The following is a 20,281-nucleotide window of genomic DNA, read 5'->3' on the forward strand; positions in this document are numbered from 1 at the left end:
AAGTGACTGCAGATGTTCTACTTACTGCCACTGCCAAAGCTGATCTTTTTGTTTCAGATGTAGTCATTTCCATCAGTAGCCTCCGTTCAGAGTTCAGCGCTGTTTCTGTAAAGAAAAAAAAAAGAAAAAACGGCCTCCTCCACTCCTTAATAGCCGTCCAGACCGCACCTTTTCCCCTCATCTATGACAACACTGTCATGGACAAGAGGAAATCTGAATACCGGTAAGATTTTCAATTTTAATGACTATATAGAGAGTATAACTCAACATATAGCATTAAATCTGTCATAGGCATGGATTCTGGCCTCAAAAGCCAACCATCTTGATTTTCACCAACCCAAGACAGCATCACAAGGTGACGTTATCAAGAATTTGCGGAAATTCACTTACCGGTCAACTACACATGTCTATGATTACATGGGAGAGCCGGTGTTATGGCTCTCCTACTTACCTCTGTCGGCTATGCTGGTCTTCTAGCCCGGGCCGAAGCAATCTTCATTGACAGGAGTCTTCACTGTCAACCACATCCTCTTCTTGAAGGTCTTTGTCTTCTGTCCAGTGCCACATGCAGGTGTCCATTCAGGAGGGTCTGTTCTTCAGTCTGTCCGATGGTCTTCTTCCAGGAGCTTAGAGGACATTTTGCTCTGGTGACGTAACAGCAGGTGTCTCGCAGAGGGTTTAACTGGTGTTGAATGAAAACCCTCTGAATATGGCCTGATCTTTAGGTGGTATAGGTCCTTTTCTGGCCTCCGCTGCCTCCATTCTGGCCAGGTGGAATCGTCTGGCACGGTGATGAGGTACAGATGGTACAGGGATGTGAGGTGGAGGCATCCGGAGCGCTTCCACAGAGACCCAATCAATATGCTTGAAGAACCGATGGCTACGGATGGAACCATTCACTCCTAAGCGCTTGGCGGGATCTCTCAGGAGGAGCTGGAAATGAGAAATGTCATTATGAGTGACTACTCTCTCTTCGAAATTTCCACTGTGTGCTCCCTTGCCCACTTATTCTTTACTTGTTATACTAATACACTGTTTTTTTTGTTTTGTTCTACATAGCATTAGTTGGGGTTTTCGCCCCGACTTCTTGTTTACAGACAAGGCCTGCACGTCTCTGCGCCTTTTGTCTGCTCGCACTGTTTTTCCTGTATTTCTTTATATCTAAAAATCTTTAATAAACTTTGATTAGACATAAATGAGTGACTACAAACATTTTACACAAGAATCCATACAATGTTATTGTATAATACAGTAGTGTCTTATCATTGTGACATACTGACCTGTGTGACGATGTCTTCAGCGCCGGAGGGTATTGCTGTATACAGTGTAGGATGGTATGTATACTTACCGGTTAGCATTACATTTAAGATGACACCAAATGCATACCAGTCCACTCCGGCGCCATACTCCTCGTCTGCCATCATCTGCCAATAAAGGAGAAAACAGTTAATGCACGACTTATACCATGGAGACAACATTGTAGGTCTAAGGCCTGAACATCAGATCTCCTCTCAGCCAGGTTACTGTACAGACAGGAGTTTTGGGTGACATGTCCCTGGACTAGTATTGTCTGTGTTCCAAACCTCTCCTATTCTGTGTGATTCAAAATCATGTCAGTGAAAATGTTGAAAACTGTTTCTCACCTCAGGAGCGATGTAGCCATCGGTTCCAGCATATTCGGTGGCTGTGCGGTCTTCAAACATGTTCTCAAGCGCGAGACCGAAATCTGTGATCTTCAAATGGCCCGACTCAGCCACCAGGATGTTCTCGGGCTTGAGGTCTCTGTGGATGACGCCGTTCTGGTGGAGGAACTGGATGCCACTCACGAGCTCGGCAGCATAGAATCTGGCGCTGGAGATGTCAAGTGGCCCCTTCAGCTGCAGGAGTTGGTGGAAGTCTCCGCAGCTGATGTAATCCAGTCCTAGGAGAACATGCATCTGTAACATAGAACACACAAGACAGAAAGAAGAAGACACAGTTACCAAAACCGTCATGGGATGCAATGAAGGGACAGAGCGAGCCAACTCTCTCTCTCTCTCTCTCTCTCTCTCTCTCTCTCTCTCTCTCTCTCTCTCTCTCTCTCTCTCTCTCTCTCTGTCCAACCACTCAGATGCCACTGTGGCATATGAGAGGTTAAACATCCTGATTCTCAGGTGTAGGATCTTCAGTCATGGAAGATACAAGTAGGTGTGATCTATATAACACCAGCACCATGTGTGTCTATGCTACTGTGTCTGGTAATACAGCTCAGCTCAATGCTTTAGAATCAGATGAGCTGCAGCACCAGACCGGCTGATCACACATGGCCGGTCATTCAGGTATGTACAGCATAGCTCCTAACCATCCCTGATCCGGCAGGACAATCACAATTTTACACTGCTGTCCCGCCGTTCCGGGGCAATTAAACTGAAGGCAGATGAATGGGGCAATTAAATTTAGGGCAGATGAAGGGGACAAACTGGGAGCAGGTAAAGGGGGACATTAAGCTGGTGGCAGATGAAGGGGAGCAATAAAACTGGGGTCAGGTGAAGGGGGCATTAAGCTGGTGACAGGTGAAGGGGGGATATAAAACTGGGGGGGCAGATGGAGGGTGAGAATGGGTGGAGTGAATGTAGAAGTGAGTGCAGCTAAATTTGCTACGGTGCGTATGGGGCACCGCATATTTTATCCCTCTATCTGTCCTTTGAAAATTGGGAGGTACGTGTACAGTATTGTAGTGAGAGGGTTGGGTGACTACCCACTGGTTCTGCTGCTTGGATTACCTGTAGGGGCATAATATAGAAGTAGTTTCTACCTTACCTTGGTCTGAAAAGCAAAATTCAGGTGGACTATAAAGGGGTTACCAGAAGCTAGCCGTAGAACTCTGTGTTCCACCCACACATCCGCCTCATTGCCAGTGGACAGGAGGGATCTTTTGCTGACGATCTTCACAGCGTATTTCTGATGGTTCGATGCGTCCTCGGCCAGCACCACTTTACCAAAATTTCCTTTCCCGAGCACTTGATGGAAAATGAGTCTCAGTCGTATGGAGAGTGTGCTTCTAGGGAAGGTTGGCTGCACACCGCTGTCCTCTGTCAGAAGGAAAATAATAGGAAACATGAGAAGACATTAAAAGGGATATTTATATCTATTTATGTGATTTATAACATATTCGATTCTTTCTTCAGCCATAAGATTCTCGACATAGATTGATTTTCTAGCAGCCACCAGTAGGGGTTGACCATGCAAAGAGATTTTTAAAGGGATTCTACCACTAAAACAACTTTTTTTCTATTTACCACGTCGGAATAGCCTTAAGAAAGGCTATTCGTCTCCTACCTTGCTCAGTCGCCTCTGGCCCGCCGTTTCGTAGAAATACCATTTTTTACCGGTATGCAATTGAGTTCTCTCGCAGCAATGGGGGCGGGCCCCAATGCTCAAACAGCAATGGGGGTGTCCCCACTGCTGCCAGAGAGCTCTCTCCAGTGACGACTCTATCTTCAACAGCAGCTGTGTTGTCTTCCGGCTGGGGGTCACACTCCACTCTTGCGCACATGCGCAGTACGTACGCATGCACATGGAGCGTACTGCGCATGCGCGCAAGAGCGGAGTGTGACCCCCAGCCGCAAGAAGACGCGGTTGCTGATGAAGATGGAGGCGTCGCTGGAGAGAGTTCTCTAGCAGCACTGGGGACGCCCTCATTGCCGTTTGAGCGCTGATGCCCGCCCCCATTGCTGCGATAGAACTCATTTGCATACCGGTAAAAAACGGTATTTCTACGGAACGGCGGGATGGGAGCAAGGTAGGAGACGAATAGCCCTTCTTAAGGTTGTTCCGACATGGTAAATAGAAAAAATGTTTTAGTGGTAGAATCCCTTTAAAGCTTCTATTAAAGCTCAATGGTGACTGTATAAATTACTATTCACTGAGCTCCCCCTAATGGGGGCTGTATGAATTACTAAGCACAAATGAATGGGGATAGAGTGCAATACCAAGCACAGCCACTATACAATGCCTGGTGCTGTGTTGGGTAATTAGTGAAAAGGCTGCAGCAGTCAATGTCACAGTCCAGGACAATCCCTTTAATATGGAGCTCCCTCTGAACACCATGAGGCCTACTTATTGGTCTATAGTATATTGGTAAAATGAACAGCCACGCTGGAGAGAGATGACGCAAATTATTAGAGGAGTATACCTTTAAATAATTTTGCCATATCTTGTGTGATCCCAAAGCCAAAAAGTGAAATCTGTACCAGCTCTGGACCAGGGAACATTTCAGCCATTACTTGCACCATTTTTTTTTTTTTGCTGTAAGGCTAAGGCCCTACATTGCAGAAACGCAGCTTCTTTGGTTGCAGATTTTGCTGCGTTTTTTTGAGCCAAAGCCAGGAGTGGATTGGGCAGAAGGTAGAAGTATAAGAACTTCCTATATAATTCCCATTCCTATTGTAGCCATTTTTGCTTTGGCTGAAAAAAACGCAGCAAAATCTGCAACAAAAAAAATCTGCAATGTGGGACCTCAGCCTAAAGAAAATTCAATTTGTCAGGGTGCAAAGTCTCACCCCGAACTGTCCCATCTACCTGCATTACACCCAGTTTATTGAAAGTGATGAGCATGGTACAAACAGGAAAATTCTCAATTTTTGGCAAAAATACAGCTAAAATTGTGACTCTGACATACCTTATACACCAGAAAAATGACCTAGAAAACATGATAAATTGGACTCCATATTCTTCAATGTATTTACACAAGACAAATGATATAAATACATTGATAAATTTGCCCCATACAGTGTGATAAAACTTGCTGCCTGCAAAATCTCCCCCTAGTGGCGGCTGCAGTGAAATGCAGTGAATCAATGATTGCAAGCAGAAGCTGTTCAGCACTGGGAAAAAGAGGGAGCCAACAGCCAGCTCCTGCACAGATCCATTTTTTGGCCTGAATGGAAAACGCAGCATTTTTTCTTTGTGCAAAAATGGCCACCTGATAGAAGCCGCTTTATCTTTTTACCCCACCATTGGTTTTAGTGGTGTTATGGATGCAAAAAGAAAGCTGCAGTTTACATCTATGTTAAAAATGGAAATGTGAACACAGCCATATGGGGGCTTTTGCCGTCCTCTGGATCAACACTGCAGGGTAATAGACTGGATGGATATCTCACTTTTCCCTCCTTACATACTATGTTCCTATGCAGGCTCAGACTGCTCCACCAGTGCATCGGTGAATCCCCCTCTAGGCTTTATGCCTATAGGGGACCTCCCGGACCCCCACTGCTTTTTATTTTATTTTGGATTAATTTTGTTAAAAATACAACCGGATCACAGAAGTGAACAGAAGTGGCATTCCAACCAGCGTCTGCTACTATCCTCGTGATAGGCCATAAATACCACAGAATAATATGCAGGGCTGGTTTTAGACAAAGTGCGTCCCGGGGCAGTGAACATAGTTGTGGACTACACAGACTTCTAACCTAATAAACATCACATCAATTAATTGGCTCTGATGTAGCAGAGCCGAGTGTGCACAAGGGTTCAAGCGCACCCTCAGCTCTGATGTAGCAGAGCTGAGTGTGCACAAGGGTTCTGCTGATTCTGTATACTGGCCAATCAACGCTTGCCAACGCCAGCGGTGATGCAGAGCTGAGTGTGTGCCAAGCTCACACAGCAGAGCTGACCGGCACACGGTGTAGTTGAGCAGAACTGGCTCAAAACTGCTGAGTCTCTGCATACCCATAGGAATGCATTGGCCAGCGTTGATTGGCCAGCCTTCGGCCAATCAGCGCTGGCTCTGCCGGAGGAGGCGGAGTCTAAGGTCGGATCAGAATGGAGACTGGTGTGGAGCGATCTTAGACTCCGCCTCCTCCAGCAGAGCCAGCGCTGATTGGCCGAATTCTGGAGACTGGCCAATCAATGCTGGCCAATGCATTCCTATGGGAAAAAGTTAGCTTGCGAAAATCGCAAGCTGACAGGGATTTCCATGTAATAAAGTGACTTTTATGCCCCCAGACATGCTTCCCCTGCTGTCCCAGTGTCATTCCAGGGTGTTGGCATCATTTCCTGGGGTGTCATAGTGGACTTGGTGACCCTCCAGAGACGGATTAGGGTTTCCCCCTTAACGAGTATATGTTCCCCATAGACTATAATGGGGTTCGAAACCCATTCGAACAGTCGAACAGTGAGCGGCTGTTCGAATCGGATTTCGAACTTTGAACATTTGGGTGTTCGCTCATCTCTAATCAGCACATGGAGGCCGCTAGAACAGACAGACCCTGACAGATCACATAAAGATGTCCTGTCCTGTGGAAGTCATCAGTATCAAAAATCAGTTTGTGGCTAGAAAACTCTTTTTAAAATAGTGAATTGATAATCCTCCTTTCTGACTCCAGTAATAACAAAACCCTTTTTTGCCCTTATGCAATAGAAATCACCACCTTTTGTATCGTCTTATTAGTTATTATAGCGCCCCCTTATAAATAATAGTCCCTGCTTATGAATAATAGTTCCATCTTACTAATAATAGTTCCTTCTTATAAACAATATTCCCAACCCCCAATCAGGAATGGTTTCCCCTTATAAGTAAGAGTTCCTTCTTACAAATAGCCCCCCGCTTATAAATATTAATTTCCTCATCTTCTAGACTTATTAATAGTAGTCTCTCCATACATATATATATATATATATATATATATATATGTATACAGTTCCCTGCTCTATCATAGATGTCAAAGGCCACAGTAGTGGCGTGCATAGCATGCCAATACACTTGTAACCAGGGCTCACCTGATTCGGAGCACCAGACCAAACATGTGGCGATGCGGATCCCGAGGCCCCTTGGGAGCCCCAGTTTGCCCCCCACCCCACCCAACGCTGGCCTTGATAATATGAATTATAAGAGATTACTATCTATATACAATGTGTAAAGTGCAGGTACCAGGACAAAGGTGTGATCACCCACCAAGTCCAACACCCGTTTCTCTAAATAAGCTTTGTCTGGGGTCATGATAATAGAAATTCTCCATTCATAAGTCTGCACATAACATTTATTGAGACACCTGACATCTCTTACAGGACACTTTTGGGGACCTGGAAATAACTATAACATTAAATGGAATAATATACCCCCAAACAACTGAGCACCCAGGGTACATACACCACTAGCCCCTTCCTCCACTGCACCCTGGTCACTCCCCAGCTGGATTAATCTTATATAAATGTGTGTCAGGTCTGAATGTAACAGAATAAATGGGATTTCCTTGGCGGTCCCATAGCATTGAATTGAGCAGCCACATGTACACCCACAGCTGCAATCACCCCCTCCTGGCTGGGGTCTTACTGGAGGGGAAATGGAAGATGAGGGAAGGCCTCACACTAACCTAGTAGCAGATAGGGGATAACGTTATATTACTGGGATACCCCTTTTACCCATATGTATGTGTGTTTGTGTATATGTGTATGTATGTATGTATGTATGTGTATATGCACCTACCTGAGGCTCTCTGGTCTCCCTGCAAGTCTTGGGTCTTCTGGACATCTTCTCCGGTCTTGATAGATGATTTCTGTGCTTGAGTTGAAGAGGTCACGATGAATCTTCTCTTCTTGGCACATTTCCGGTGGACAATGACATCTTCATCCTCATCCTGGATGGTAGACGACATCTTGGAGGAGCTGGATGGGACGGTTCTCTTCCTCTTCTTGGATGTCTTGGGTTCTTCATCCGATGAGGTCAGGATGGGACATTGCTTCTTAGGTATCTTCTTCTTCTTGAAGATAAGATCTCCCTGTTCTTCGTCCTTCAGGTCCTGCTCATCAGCCGATGAGGACAGGACAGCACGCTGTTTTTTCGGTGCTTTCTCCAGGACGCTCTGCTCATCAGCCGATGGGGCAGAGGTAGGTCTTCTTCTTTTCATCCTCCCACTTCTCTTCCTCAAAAAAATCTTCTCTTTATCACAATCCATTGAATCGCTCAGGTTCGCAGAAGTCTCCAGCGTCGCTAGTCAACTCCAACTGTCACTGTCACCTGCCGGTCACCGTGTCATTGGTCATGTGACCAGTAACTGACCAATAGAGTTCAGCCATATCGGCCATCAGGTGTATAATCTTTATATACAATGTAATGGACTTCATTTTCCATTCACTTTTGATCTTTGGGAAATACATTGGGAACTTTTATTAAACAAAATGTGGCAGAGAGGTGGAGGAATAATGTGTGTTAAGAAAATGGCAGCAGAAACATCCGCCATATTTATGTAAGACGTGTTCTGTGACATGTATGACTACTGTAATGACCTGGGACACCAAACAACATGTAATAGTCACACCCAATAAGATGCAGTGAGTAATGGCTAGTATATTATGTAGCGTGCACCATGGAAATAGATTTGGTGGGATTTGCTCCACATTTTGCTTTGTGATGTATAATTTTTATACTATGGATGAATGAGCCCATTTTATCACTTGTACTGAGATTTGTGGCACAACCAGTGGAAAATTCTGAAATACTACCGCTACTATGTGCCACATCGGGGGGGAAGTGGGAGATTAGGGAGGTAAATAAGTGGCTGAAGAACTGGTGTAGAATGGAGGGGTGTGGAGTTTTGGAGAACTGGACTGATTTTACTGCTGTTTACACCCTGTATGGTAGAGATGTGCTACACTTTATTGGGGAGGGGGCAGCTGTGGTGGGGAAGAAGGTTGTAGGATATTTATTTAGGGACTGGGCGAAGGTAATTCCTGTATAGGAGGGGGAAATAGTGTAGATAGAGAATTGGGGCCAAGTAATGTAAGTGGGATGCGACCAGCTACGTACAATCCTTCCTATCGGTCGGGGCCGGGGAAGGGGGCCATGTCAAATGTTTGCCTTGGGGGCCAGCCATTCCTAGTTACACCACTGGGGGCAGCACTTGGATGAACTTGTCCAGCAGTTTTGTTCAGACTACAGATGTCCGAAATAAAACTGGTATTATTATACTCTGGGGTCTCTTCAGATAGGGGTATCACTTTTTTTCATTTTTTTTCAAGGAGGCGATGTTATTCATACTGTAGGGGGCACAATGAGGGGGGTATTATAGTGTGAGACTGGAAATGAGCTCTATTCTGAACATTATGGGCTTATTTTTATTAATTTCACAATGAAGATTTTCTGTAAGGGCCACAATGAGGGGGCATTATACTGTGTGGGTACCATAAGGCGAACATTACAATTTAGTTGGGCTAAAATGAAGTGGTGATTATACTGTGGGTCACAATGAAGGGATTATACAGTGGCAGCGTGCCAAGGGGGGCATTATAATGTGGTACCATGATACCACGTCTCAGCCACTAAAGGGGCATTAAATTGTGTAGGGACTGAAAATGGAATATTTAGAAATGGATAGGGCAAAAGGGCGGTATGGGCGGGGCTGGTTGTGTGGCCTATAACCATACCTCCCAACCGTCCCGATTTCCGCGGGACATTCACGATTTGGGTGACATGTCCCGCGGTCCCGGTTGGAGGGAGGTATGGGTGGTACAGTTGTCTTCTGATGGCATAGAACAGGGGTCTCAAACTCAACTCAGCATGTGGGCCGCGGACAGGGTCGGACTGGCCCACCGGTGTACCGGTGAATCCCCCGGTGGGCCCCAGGCCCCGACTGTTAAATCCTCATTTTACTAATGCAGATATATTGGTCGGGGCCCCCAATCGAGCACCTGACCAATGCATCTGCATTTGCCTCAGAACACAGGGGCCTCCATTAGCTGATGCTGCACATAGTGTCCTCCCGATATATAGGGAAAGTATATATCGGAGGACACGTGTGCAGCTTCAGCCTCAGCTATAAATGGCTGCTCCTAATTCTGTCACTGAGCTGCTGCTCTCCTGTGAGGACCTGCTGTGTTGCCCGCACTTCCTGCTTCCCTCCCCCTCACAGTGAGTCGTCTCTCACATCGGATCGTGTGGGGAAGACAGGAGCCGTCTGCTGCAATGCTGTGCTCTTCTGGAAAATGTAAGTATATCCTTTTGGTAAAATCTGTCTGTGTAATATGTATATATGTGTACATTTGTGTACTGTATGTGTGTTGTATATTGTGTGAGTACTGTATGTTTGTATACAGGTATGTATACTGTATACAGGTATGTATACAGTATACTACAATAATGTTTATGGGTGAGTGTATGTATGTATATATGTGAGTATATATAGTATTCATTGTTAGGATCACATCCTCCATCTTATATTCTGTCAGCCATCTTGTAAGTTTTTTCTCATATAAGCTTTATAAGAATGTCTGTTTAGAGTCTAAGAGACCCCTTTAGGGGATAAGGCGTGTGGAATGTTAATGGATGGGTTATAAATCCTTATCTGTTTGTAGTAAGGATCGCATCTTTGAAGGTGTGTAGAAACCAGTTCTGTAACCTGTTGGTCATTAGGCCAAAACCAGTATGGTCAGACAACATGTGATCATTATCTCTCTTGCTGCGATGTATACATCTAGAATTAGTGTAAGATGTTGGTTTACACATAAACATCTTAGATTCTTCTTGATGTCATGAGAAAGGTCATCCCAGTTTGGAAAATAATAATGAGATGCAAACCTTATCCAATAGTCATGTGCCACAGCTTATGTTCAACCAATCATGTCAGTAGAATAGTCCAACCTGCTTTTGTCTGTATTGTATTTAAACTACCTTTTTGCACCATTAAAATCAGAACTCACTTAATACACTACACTGTGTGTGCGTATCCGTGACTTCTCCAAGCTTGCATATTTAAATTAGACCTACTTCAGCATACGTAAGGGGTCTTTGCCCTAACATCATACATTCATATAAGTATATATATGACATATATGGTATCAGGGGCGTAACTACCATAGAGGCAGCGGAGGCGGCTGCCACAGGGCCCGGGCCATTAGGGGGCCCGGTGACAGCCGCTACCGCTGCGTTTTTTTTTTCTTTTTTTTAATAGGCTGTTACGGGCCCTATTCACTTGCCGATCCTGGCTGGGCCGGGATCGGTAAGTGAAGCGCTGGTCCCACAAATACCATCATTATACTCGTGGGTCTTTGCAGACCCCCGAGTATAATGATCGGCGGATCGGGAGAGGTAAGGGAACATAACAAACAGTGTTACTTATCTCTCCACGATCCTGCCAGGCATCCTTCCTGACGTCTCTGACGTCACATGAACCCGGCCTGCGTCCCAGGTCATGTGACGTCTGACGTCATTTCAGAAGGACGACAGCGGAGAAGACAGCGTTGGAGTCGGGGACAGGTAAGAAACAGTAATTTTTTATGTTTTTATTCCCCCGGATCTCCGATTATTATACTCTGGGGTCTGAAAAGACCCCAGAGTATAATAACTGTTTATGGGTGTCCACAGTGGATCATAATACTGTGTGCAGGGGCCACTATGGGGCATAATACTGTGTGCAGGGGCCACTATGGGGCATAATACTGTGCGCAGGGGCCACTATGGGGGATGATACTGTGTGCAGGGGCCACTATGGGACATAATACTGTGTGCTGGGGCCAGTAAGGGACATAATACTGTGTGCAGGGGCCACTATGGGACATAATACTGTATGCAGGGGCCAGTAAGGGACATAATACTGTGTGCAGGGGACACTTTTGGGGATGATACTTTGTGCAGGGGCCAGTAAGGGACATAATACTGTGTGCAGGGGCCAGTAAGGGACATAATACTGTGTGCAGGGGCCAGTAAGGGACATAATACTGTGTGCAGGGGCCACTATGGGGGATAATACTGTGTGCAGGGGCCACTATGGGGGATAATACTGTGTGCAGGTGCCACTATGGGGGATAATACTGTGTGCAGGGGCCACTATGGGGGATAATACTGTGTGCAGGGGCCACTATGGGGGATAATACTGTGTGCAGGGGCCACTATGGGGGATAATCCTGTGTGCAGGTGCCACTATGGGGGATAATACTGTGTGCAGGGGCCACTATGGGGTATAATACTGTGTGCAGGGGCCACTAAGGGTCATAATACTGTGTGCAGGGGCCACTATGGGGTATAATACTGTGTGCAGGGGCCACTAAGGGTCATAATACTGTGTGCAGGGGCCATTATAGGGGAAAATGCTGTGTGCCCCCATAGATTAGATTTCCGCGCGGTCTCTGTACGGAACATGTGGACAGGAAAGTAGATCATGAAGTACTTTTCTGTCCGCATGTTCCGTGTGGACACCGCACGGAAAGCACACGGACTCCATTTTAATCTATGGGGTCCATGTGCTTTCACAGCACACCGCTTGCTAATGCGTTCAGTAGTCTGTTCGGGGGCCACCATGCGGACTCTCCAAATGGATTACTGAACGCAGATGTGAACCAGGCCTGAGTGTGTAGGTATATAGTGTGTGCAATCCCATCCACACATTGCAGAAAAATACATGCAGTAGAGGTGTAAAAATAAAAAAAAATAAAAAAGTATACTCTCCTGTCCCCATCACCCCGTTTTCCCCGCCTGTGTCTGTTCGGTCTCACGGTCTCATTTCTGGAAATTCTTTACCTAACTAGTCTCAGCGATCACATGAGGTGCAGGACTCCCAGCAAGAAGGCGCCAGTACGAGACTGAATGGACACTGGCAGCGCACAACGGAGTAACGGGGACAGATGAGTATGCTTTTTTATTTATTTGTTTTTTATTTTACACTTCCCACCCGGGACATGAGTTGCTCCAATTCCTGGACAACCACTTTAAGGGCTAGTTCACACGGGGAAGTTGGCAGCGGATTTTGAGGTGGAATCCGCCTCAAAATCCGCTGCCAAAAATGACTCCCAATGACTTCAATGGGAGCTGCTCGCTTCTTTTTTCCGCTAGCTAGTAGCGGAAAAAAGAAGCGAGCTGCCCTATCTTGCCGCAGATTCCGCGGCTGAATCAATCTCAGCATCTGCGGCACGAGGCTCCGACCCATTCACACGTATCATGTATCTCTGTGTGAACTAGCTCTAAAGGATTTATTCATCTTTCCAATATTGATGGTCTGTCCTTAGGATAAGCCATCAATATTACATCTGTGATGATACAACAGCCAGGACCTCTGCAGATAAGCCTTTTCCAGGACCAAGCAGCTACAGGGAATAGTAGCATTTCTAGGAGCTGCGCTGTTCACTTGCCATACAAGGTGTAGCAATACATTTAGGTAGTGCACATGGTATAGTGGGTGAGCAGCATGGCTCCCGACATGTTATTACCTTTAGACGTCGTGTTTTGGTACCGCTGATCTGCAGGGTCCTGGCGGTGGGCCCCTAGAAACAATTCCACTGGTGGGCCCTAGACACCCAGTCCGACCCTGGCCGCGGAGCAAGATCCCAGCCAGTCGGCGGGCCGCACCGCGGCAAATTTAGCTCCACCCACTTTTATGTTGACTCCGCCCATTCATTTTTCATGTGCCCCCACACTGTATAATCCTCCTACAGTCAGCCGTAAACTATATGTCCCCCCTTCATCTTTCCCCCAGTTACATATACACCCTTCATCTGCCCCCAGATTCATGTCCCTCCATCTCTGCCCCCAGATTCATGTCCCCCCATCTCTGCCCCCAGATTCATGTCCCTCCATTTCTGCCCCAGTGTCATGCCGTTCTCCCCCCTCCCTTTGTCTGCCCCCAGTGTCATGAGCCCCTTCATTCCACCTCAATGTTTAAAGAGGACCTTTCACCATTTTGCCCACAGGCAGTTCTATATACTGCCGGAAAGCTGACAGTGCGCTGAGTTCAGCGCACTGTCGGCTTTCCCGATGTGTGCCCGGTGTGAAGAGCTTACAGTCCCGGTACCGTAGCTCTTCTATGGTCAGAAGGGAGTTTCTGACACTCAGTCAGAGACGTCCTTCTTCACAGCACAGCCAATCGCACTGTGCTGTGAGAGCCGGGAGGAACGCCCTCTGCTCGCAGTACTCGTCCATAGACGAGTATTATCAGGGAGGGAGGGGGGAGTTCCTCCCGACTCTCACAGCACAGCGCGATTAACACACAAAAAACACTTATACTCACCATCCAACGCTCCCCCGCCGCGCTCTGCAGTTTCACTAATAGACCTGTAGGCGCGATGTGATGATCAGGGGGCCGTGTTCAGGGGGCCGTGAGTTTGAGACCCCTGGCATAGAAGGTTCTGCAGGCTTTTGCTTTCAGGGTTTCTATTGCTGCTTTGAAGCTTCCTGGTTGGTTTTCTCCAGTGTGGAGCCGTTCAGTGTGAATTGTGGGGTGGAGGCTTTGTTGTGGCCCTTCTTCTGGAATACCATGACTTTGGTCTTCTTCTTTTCATATGTACAAGCTCCACTGGTGCAGTGTCTGGACAGAGCCGGCTTGGCTGTCTAACATTGTAATAGATTTGAGGGCACATATATGTAATGAATCATTATGGCCACCCCTGTCTGTATAACAAAAAATTGTGACCTCTCTTTATTGTTTCCTGGACAGGGAAGTGCCGATTATTTCCTTAACAGTGGAGACAAGATCCGCTTCTTCTTTGAGAAAGGGGTGTTTAGTGACAAAGGTAAGAGCAGTCTTATAATATGAACATGGCCGTTTAGGAGTACAATTAAAGGGATCTGCTTTTATCCAAATCAGCGCTACTGCTATCCATAAGATGTCTCTGGTAAAGCAGATCATCCCTATTAGCTTTAATGACACTGCAATACCTTGAACAGACTGTGGACAACAATGACGCTGTTTCTGCCAAATTTTTGCATATTCTATATCATTGTTGACTCCCGTCTTTTTGCAGAATTCCTGAGAAGGGGGGACTGGGACATTCTGATTATTTTGGTTATTGTGAAGTTGTATAAATTTTATATAAGGGGCTGCTGCATTTTCTGGTTTTTGATATATTGATGACCTTTGACATCATGATTTTAGGTCCAACATCACACCCACCCACCAATAGCTGATAGCAAAGGCTGCACTGTTTGGGTGAATGCTGCAGCCTCTTAAAGGGATCCTATCACTCACACACAATTTTTTCTAGGTACCATGTCGTATTAGCCTTAAGAAAGGCGATTCTTCTCCTACCTTTCTCCGTCTTCTCTGCGCCAGCGTTCGCCTACAATCCCGGTTTTTCTTGGTATGCAAACTAGCTCTCTCACATCACTGGGGGCGGGCCCCAGCGCTCAAACAGCAGTGGGGGTGGCCCCAATGCTGCGAGAGAACTCTCTCCAGCGCCGCCTCCATCTTCGTCAGGACTCAGCAACGTCATCTTCAGCCTCTTCTTCCAGCGGTGGCTCGTAACTTCTAGTCCTCGAGCCTTGGGCAGAGCAGACTGCGCATGCCCACAGGCCACAAGAAAATGGCCGCTTGCACAGTATTGTAAGCGGCCATTTTCTCGTGGCCTGTGGGCATGCGCAGTCTTCTCTGCCCAAGGCCCGAGGTCTAGAAGTCGGAAACCTGCACCGGAAGAAGAGGATGAAGAGGACACTGCCGACGAAGATGGAGGTGGTGCTGGAGAGAGTTCTCTCGCAGCATTGGGGCCACCCCCAATGCTGTTTGAGTGCTGGGGCCCGCCCCCAGTGCTGCAAGAGAGCTAATTTGCATACCGAGAGAAAACGGGATTATAGGCGAATGACGGCGTGGAGAAGACGACGAAAGGTAGGAGAAGAATAGCCTTTCTTAAGGCTATTCCGATGTGGTACCTAGAAAAAATTGTGTGTGAGTGATAGGATCCCTTTCAATTGAATACCAACTATAGCGCTATACATATTGTTGTGGCTCTGCTTGGTATTTCAACTTAGTCCCTTTCATTTGAATAGGATTGAGTTGCTGCTGTACCATGTGACTGGTGAAAGTGATGTCATCAGGACAGGATAGAAACCATAGGAAAGACCCATGAGAGTCAGTGCACCAGGATTCAGACTCCCACCAATCACATAGTTATGATCTATCCCAAGGATGGGTTGTCAGTATAGAAGTCCCATAAAACTCCTTTAAGGGTAAAACCATAATATACATTTTACTAGCTGTAATCCATGAATCTTATTTTCCAGGTGACTTTGTGGTGGCAAAAGAGAAATCTATAAATAAAATAGGACACGGTAAGAAAAATTCTTCTCACTCCTATCACCTGGATAGTCTATAGGATGTAAGGAGTAGCCATGTCTATCAGTGACACAGGTGCCCATATGTATACTATACCAGACAGTACTGTTCTCTGTGTGGTGGTGGAAATGAGGTACTGCAGCTTAGCTTCTATTCAAATGAATGAAAGATGATCTGCAGTACCTGGTCTGGCCACTACACAAAGAACAGCGCTGTCTACTTCCTGCTCCATTATATGTTCTCCATTATATGTTTATCAGCTGCTGAGACCAGCTAACCAATGGTGGTGCCAGGTGTTGTTCTCTCGTGATATTGATCACCTATTCTTGAGTTAGGTCATCAATATTTTAAGCCTTTTTAAAGCCCTTTAAATCAAAACAGTGGATCTGTGGGTATAGTTGCATTATCTGAGCAGCCCCCAGAAATTAGGTGTACGCGATATAAGAATGCCATGCCCAATAAAGGTATTTCCAAGACTAAAAAAAACATGGCTTCTTTGATTCCATTGAAGTGTGTGTGACTGCAATACCATATACAACCTGTGGAACAGATGTGGCGCTGTATTAGCATTAAGTAGCCTTATTTTTCTAACCCTATATGATTTACTTCACTGACAATAGTGACCTTATAATGGATATTAAATCAACCTACAAAATGGCTACATGCACTTATAAGTGAAATCATCCTCATGTTTCATATATTTACTTTTGTTTTCATTTGGTTCTTGCAGCTTTACACGCACATAATCCAGTATATAACAGGGTTACACACTCCCCCAAAATACAGGTGAGCAGACAACATCATCATCATCATCATCATCATCATCATCAGATCTCTGAGAATGAGTGTGATACACATTTACACTGGAAACCACTTCAGTCTTATTTCACCACTAGGTGGCAGCATCAAAACCCATTATCTTATAGCTTGGAATAAACATAGAATATGACTAAATGTTGTAGCCTTCATGCGCACATTTACATGTCCTTATACAGGAGGTGGGTCGGTCGCTGGGCCTCGTGAAGCCTGTGGTGGTGCAGAGCATGTATATATTTAAGGTAAGCCTATAGTATACAGCACCAGAGATGAAGGTTATACAATGTATATTTTATGGGGTTAATGATGCTCTTTTGCTCTTTTTCCAGCAACCTAACATTGGAGGTGAAGGTAAGTCGCGGTGTAGCCAGGTATTCTCCAATGGATTGTAACGTGCCAGCAAGTGACTGTATATATCAGATAAATGTCAGCCTTCAGATACCCGCACAGTGTTGGTACAATGTACCAACATTATAATGTCCCCCTCTAATTGACCTCACAGTATAAAGTCCCTCTTCTAGTGCTCCCACAGTTTATTGTCTCGCTACAATTGCCCCCCAAGTTCAATGCCCCCCTTCCTCCAGATACTCCCACAGTTTAATGTCCCTCTCATGGTGCCACCACAGTTCAGTGTCTCTCCTCTAGAAGGAACCCATCAGAATCCACAGGTAACACGCCCAGAACTGAGACAGCGCCATCTACTGTCTGGCAGAAACTTGCTCCCCTCTTCCCATTGAAGAAACAGACACTATCAGCCAAGCATGCCTGTGTATGGGGGATAGGAGGAATAGCTGCAGTCGGATGAGGACCTTTAGTCACGTCGTTTCCTATATGAAGAGACAATGGATTCTGACTTCTCCTCTTTCCTCTATTTTCTGTATCAGTGACTCCGCATCAAGATGCCACTTTCCTGCACACAGAGCCCCTCGGATGTATCATAGGCTTCTGGATTGCTGTTGAGGATGCGAATGAAGAAAATGGCTGCCTGTGGTTTATTCCAGGTTCACACAAGGGCATGACAGAAGATTTTTTTCCCCTTGTTTGTGGGGCTTGTTTGCCCATTGCTCTGTTATAACTAAATGCCCATTTCATCCCATATTTCTAATGACCGGTTCTCATGTTTCTATCCCGTAAGCTGGAATATCACGTCGTATGGTTTGCACACCGCCGGGCTCCATACCCTGCACGACGTTCATTGGAGAAGAGCGAAGCTACCGTGATGACCAATTTGTCCCGGCCCCCGTCTCCAGAGGTGCATAGTACTTAATTTATATATTATGGGGGCATGATAACGGGGCTGCATAGTGTCTCCATACCTTCATATAGTAGAGTTTATGCGTGTATACAGTACATAGGAACAATATACAATGTATATCCTGACATTACCCACAATCCTTTACTCATACCTTCACTTACTACTAGGAGGACTAGTTCTAATCCACGGAGAAGTTGTGCACAAAAGTGATCTGAACACTTCACCAAATTCCCGTCACGCCTACTCCTTCCATGTGATGGAGTCACAGAATAGCACCTGGAGTCCAGAGAACTGGTAAGGACCAGGGACTGGGCCGACCAAAACAGTAAGGTACAGGGACCAGAGCCAGGATCTCCACATACCTCAAGAATGAGGCTCCACTGACCCCCGTCCTGCCTGAGCTGATGGCCCATGGATGGCTATGGTGGCACATTGTGGCTCAGGATGAATGGAGAGGTGGCTGCTCATGTACACAGGTTGCACGCAATCACTTTTCTGGACACACATGTAGCTACTATATATTGTATCTTGTAGATATGCCATATATATCTAAGGCAGGAATATCCCTTTAATTATTCACACACTGTAATGCCATCATTTCTTTCTAGGTTACAACCAAGCCAAGAACTTCCCTTTCCATCGTTATACACATGAGCGGATCCGGTGATGTGAACTACATGTACATGTCCGTCACCACCTTCAAGTATATCCATAGTAATGATCAGATTAGTCTAATTTATACAATGGAAAATGAAAATTAATCGACATTCACCAAAATCCCCCTATTTTGGCCTGACAGATAAGACATTATGAAATGTAGAGGTTCATCTTTTTTTTCCACTAGAAACAGCGCCACTGTTGTCTGTAAGGCAGTGTCTGGTATTGCAGCTCAACCCTATTTAAATGGATAACTTCAAGAAATCTAGTCTGTAGGGTTATAATAGAATATAATAAAAGATTTATGTCACATCTGTGTCTAATAAAGATAATGAAAAACTGGATCCTACCTATAGTGTAATGTCTGTATATACCATAGTACAGGAAATATGGGGCCAAGAGCCTAAGACCCAGCCGCAGACCATTACCTGTCCTCCAGCACATGGTATAGTAGTCACATAACATCCTTCCGGCATCCATCACCCCAAAATTCATCCATTACACCCCCAGATAGTGACCTGTCATCCATCACTGTTTGTCTGCAGCTGCTCTACCATAAGAACCTGTTTCATAAAGCTCCTGGCGCCCCCTGGCTTGTAGTAATAGCGGCAGCATGTTTATAGTCACCGAGCTCCTCGATACCATCCACACCACTACCAATGCTTGTCTATGGAGATGACAAGGCTGTGTGCTGGATTTTATGCATCTGGAATAAGCTGGACACCCAGCAGCACAGTGCAGGCTACTGTCCATGTCTGAAGGCCAGGAAACCTCTCAGAGGGCGGCCAAGAATAAGACTTATGTCTGACCACTGCAAAACCCACCCAGTGCTATGTCTGGTTGTTTCTGTACTTCCCCTTTACAAAAATAAATACCAAATATATGGGCATAAATCATGGAGTCTTATGTGTCTTGGAGGCGGTTGTGTGAAGAGCAGATAAGATCTTATCACCTTACATATAACATCTGAACATTAGTAATGCCCAGGGCCCTCACAGCTTAAGGGGCCCCCTGTGCTGCCTAATATTTCACGTTTATGGAATGACTGACCGTCTGTTCTCACTGACAGACAGTCGGGTCAGTCACTGTGCAGCGGCCGCTGGGCTGTGCAGTCACTTGTAGCTGCGCAGCGGCGGTGCTAACAGGGGCTTCGGGGAAGGCTCTGTATGAGCTGCTGTGTGAGGTAGTAGCCCCGCCCCCGCCCTGCCTCCAGGTCAGCAAGGCCTGCGGTGCCCTGTGATGCCTTGCTCTCCTCAGACTGAGACTGCTGCAGCTCAGCTCCTGCTCTGCATCCTGCAAAGTCTAAGACTTCCCCAGGAGGAGGAGAGGAAGCTCCATACAAAGAGAAAGTAAGAAAGAAAACTCCAAGTACGTTCTTGGATTACTATTTCTATTACTGTCCGGTAACCTCAGCAGGTAATGAGCCCTATTTACTTAGCAGTCCCCACTCCTGCTCATGGCCACCTGCGCTTCCCCTTCTGTGGAGGCGGCTGTGAGCAGGAGCGGAGATGGGTAAGTGAGTCCCTGGGCCCGCGAACCCCAA

General features: G+C 46.1%; 1 protein-coding gene across 1 annotated transcript; it reads left to right on the plus strand.

Annotated features, from left to right (window-relative positions):
* Window positions 1-9,797: 9,797 nt before the first annotated feature.
* On the plus strand, window positions 9,798-19,390 carry LOC142185441 (phytanoyl-CoA dioxygenase domain-containing protein 1-like). Its single transcript, XM_075260872.1, has 11 exons — window positions 9,798-9,837; window positions 9,892-9,962; window positions 14,400-14,475; window positions 15,959-16,006; window positions 16,741-16,796; window positions 17,006-17,068; window positions 17,156-17,177; window positions 17,711-17,827; window positions 17,962-18,078; window positions 18,249-18,375; window positions 18,690-19,390. Exons 1-11 carry the CDS (start codon window positions 9,798-9,800, stop codon window positions 18,733-18,735), a joined length of 783 nt encoding a protein of 260 aa, XP_075116973.1. The 3' UTR covers window positions 18,736-19,390.
* Window positions 19,391-20,281: the final 891 nt, after the last annotated feature.

Source organism: Leptodactylus fuscus, chromosome 11, assembly GCF_031893055.1.
Source record: "Leptodactylus fuscus isolate aLepFus1 chromosome 11, aLepFus1.hap2, whole genome shotgun sequence".
NCBI lineage: Eukaryota > Metazoa > Chordata > Amphibia > Anura > Leptodactylidae > Leptodactylus > Leptodactylus fuscus.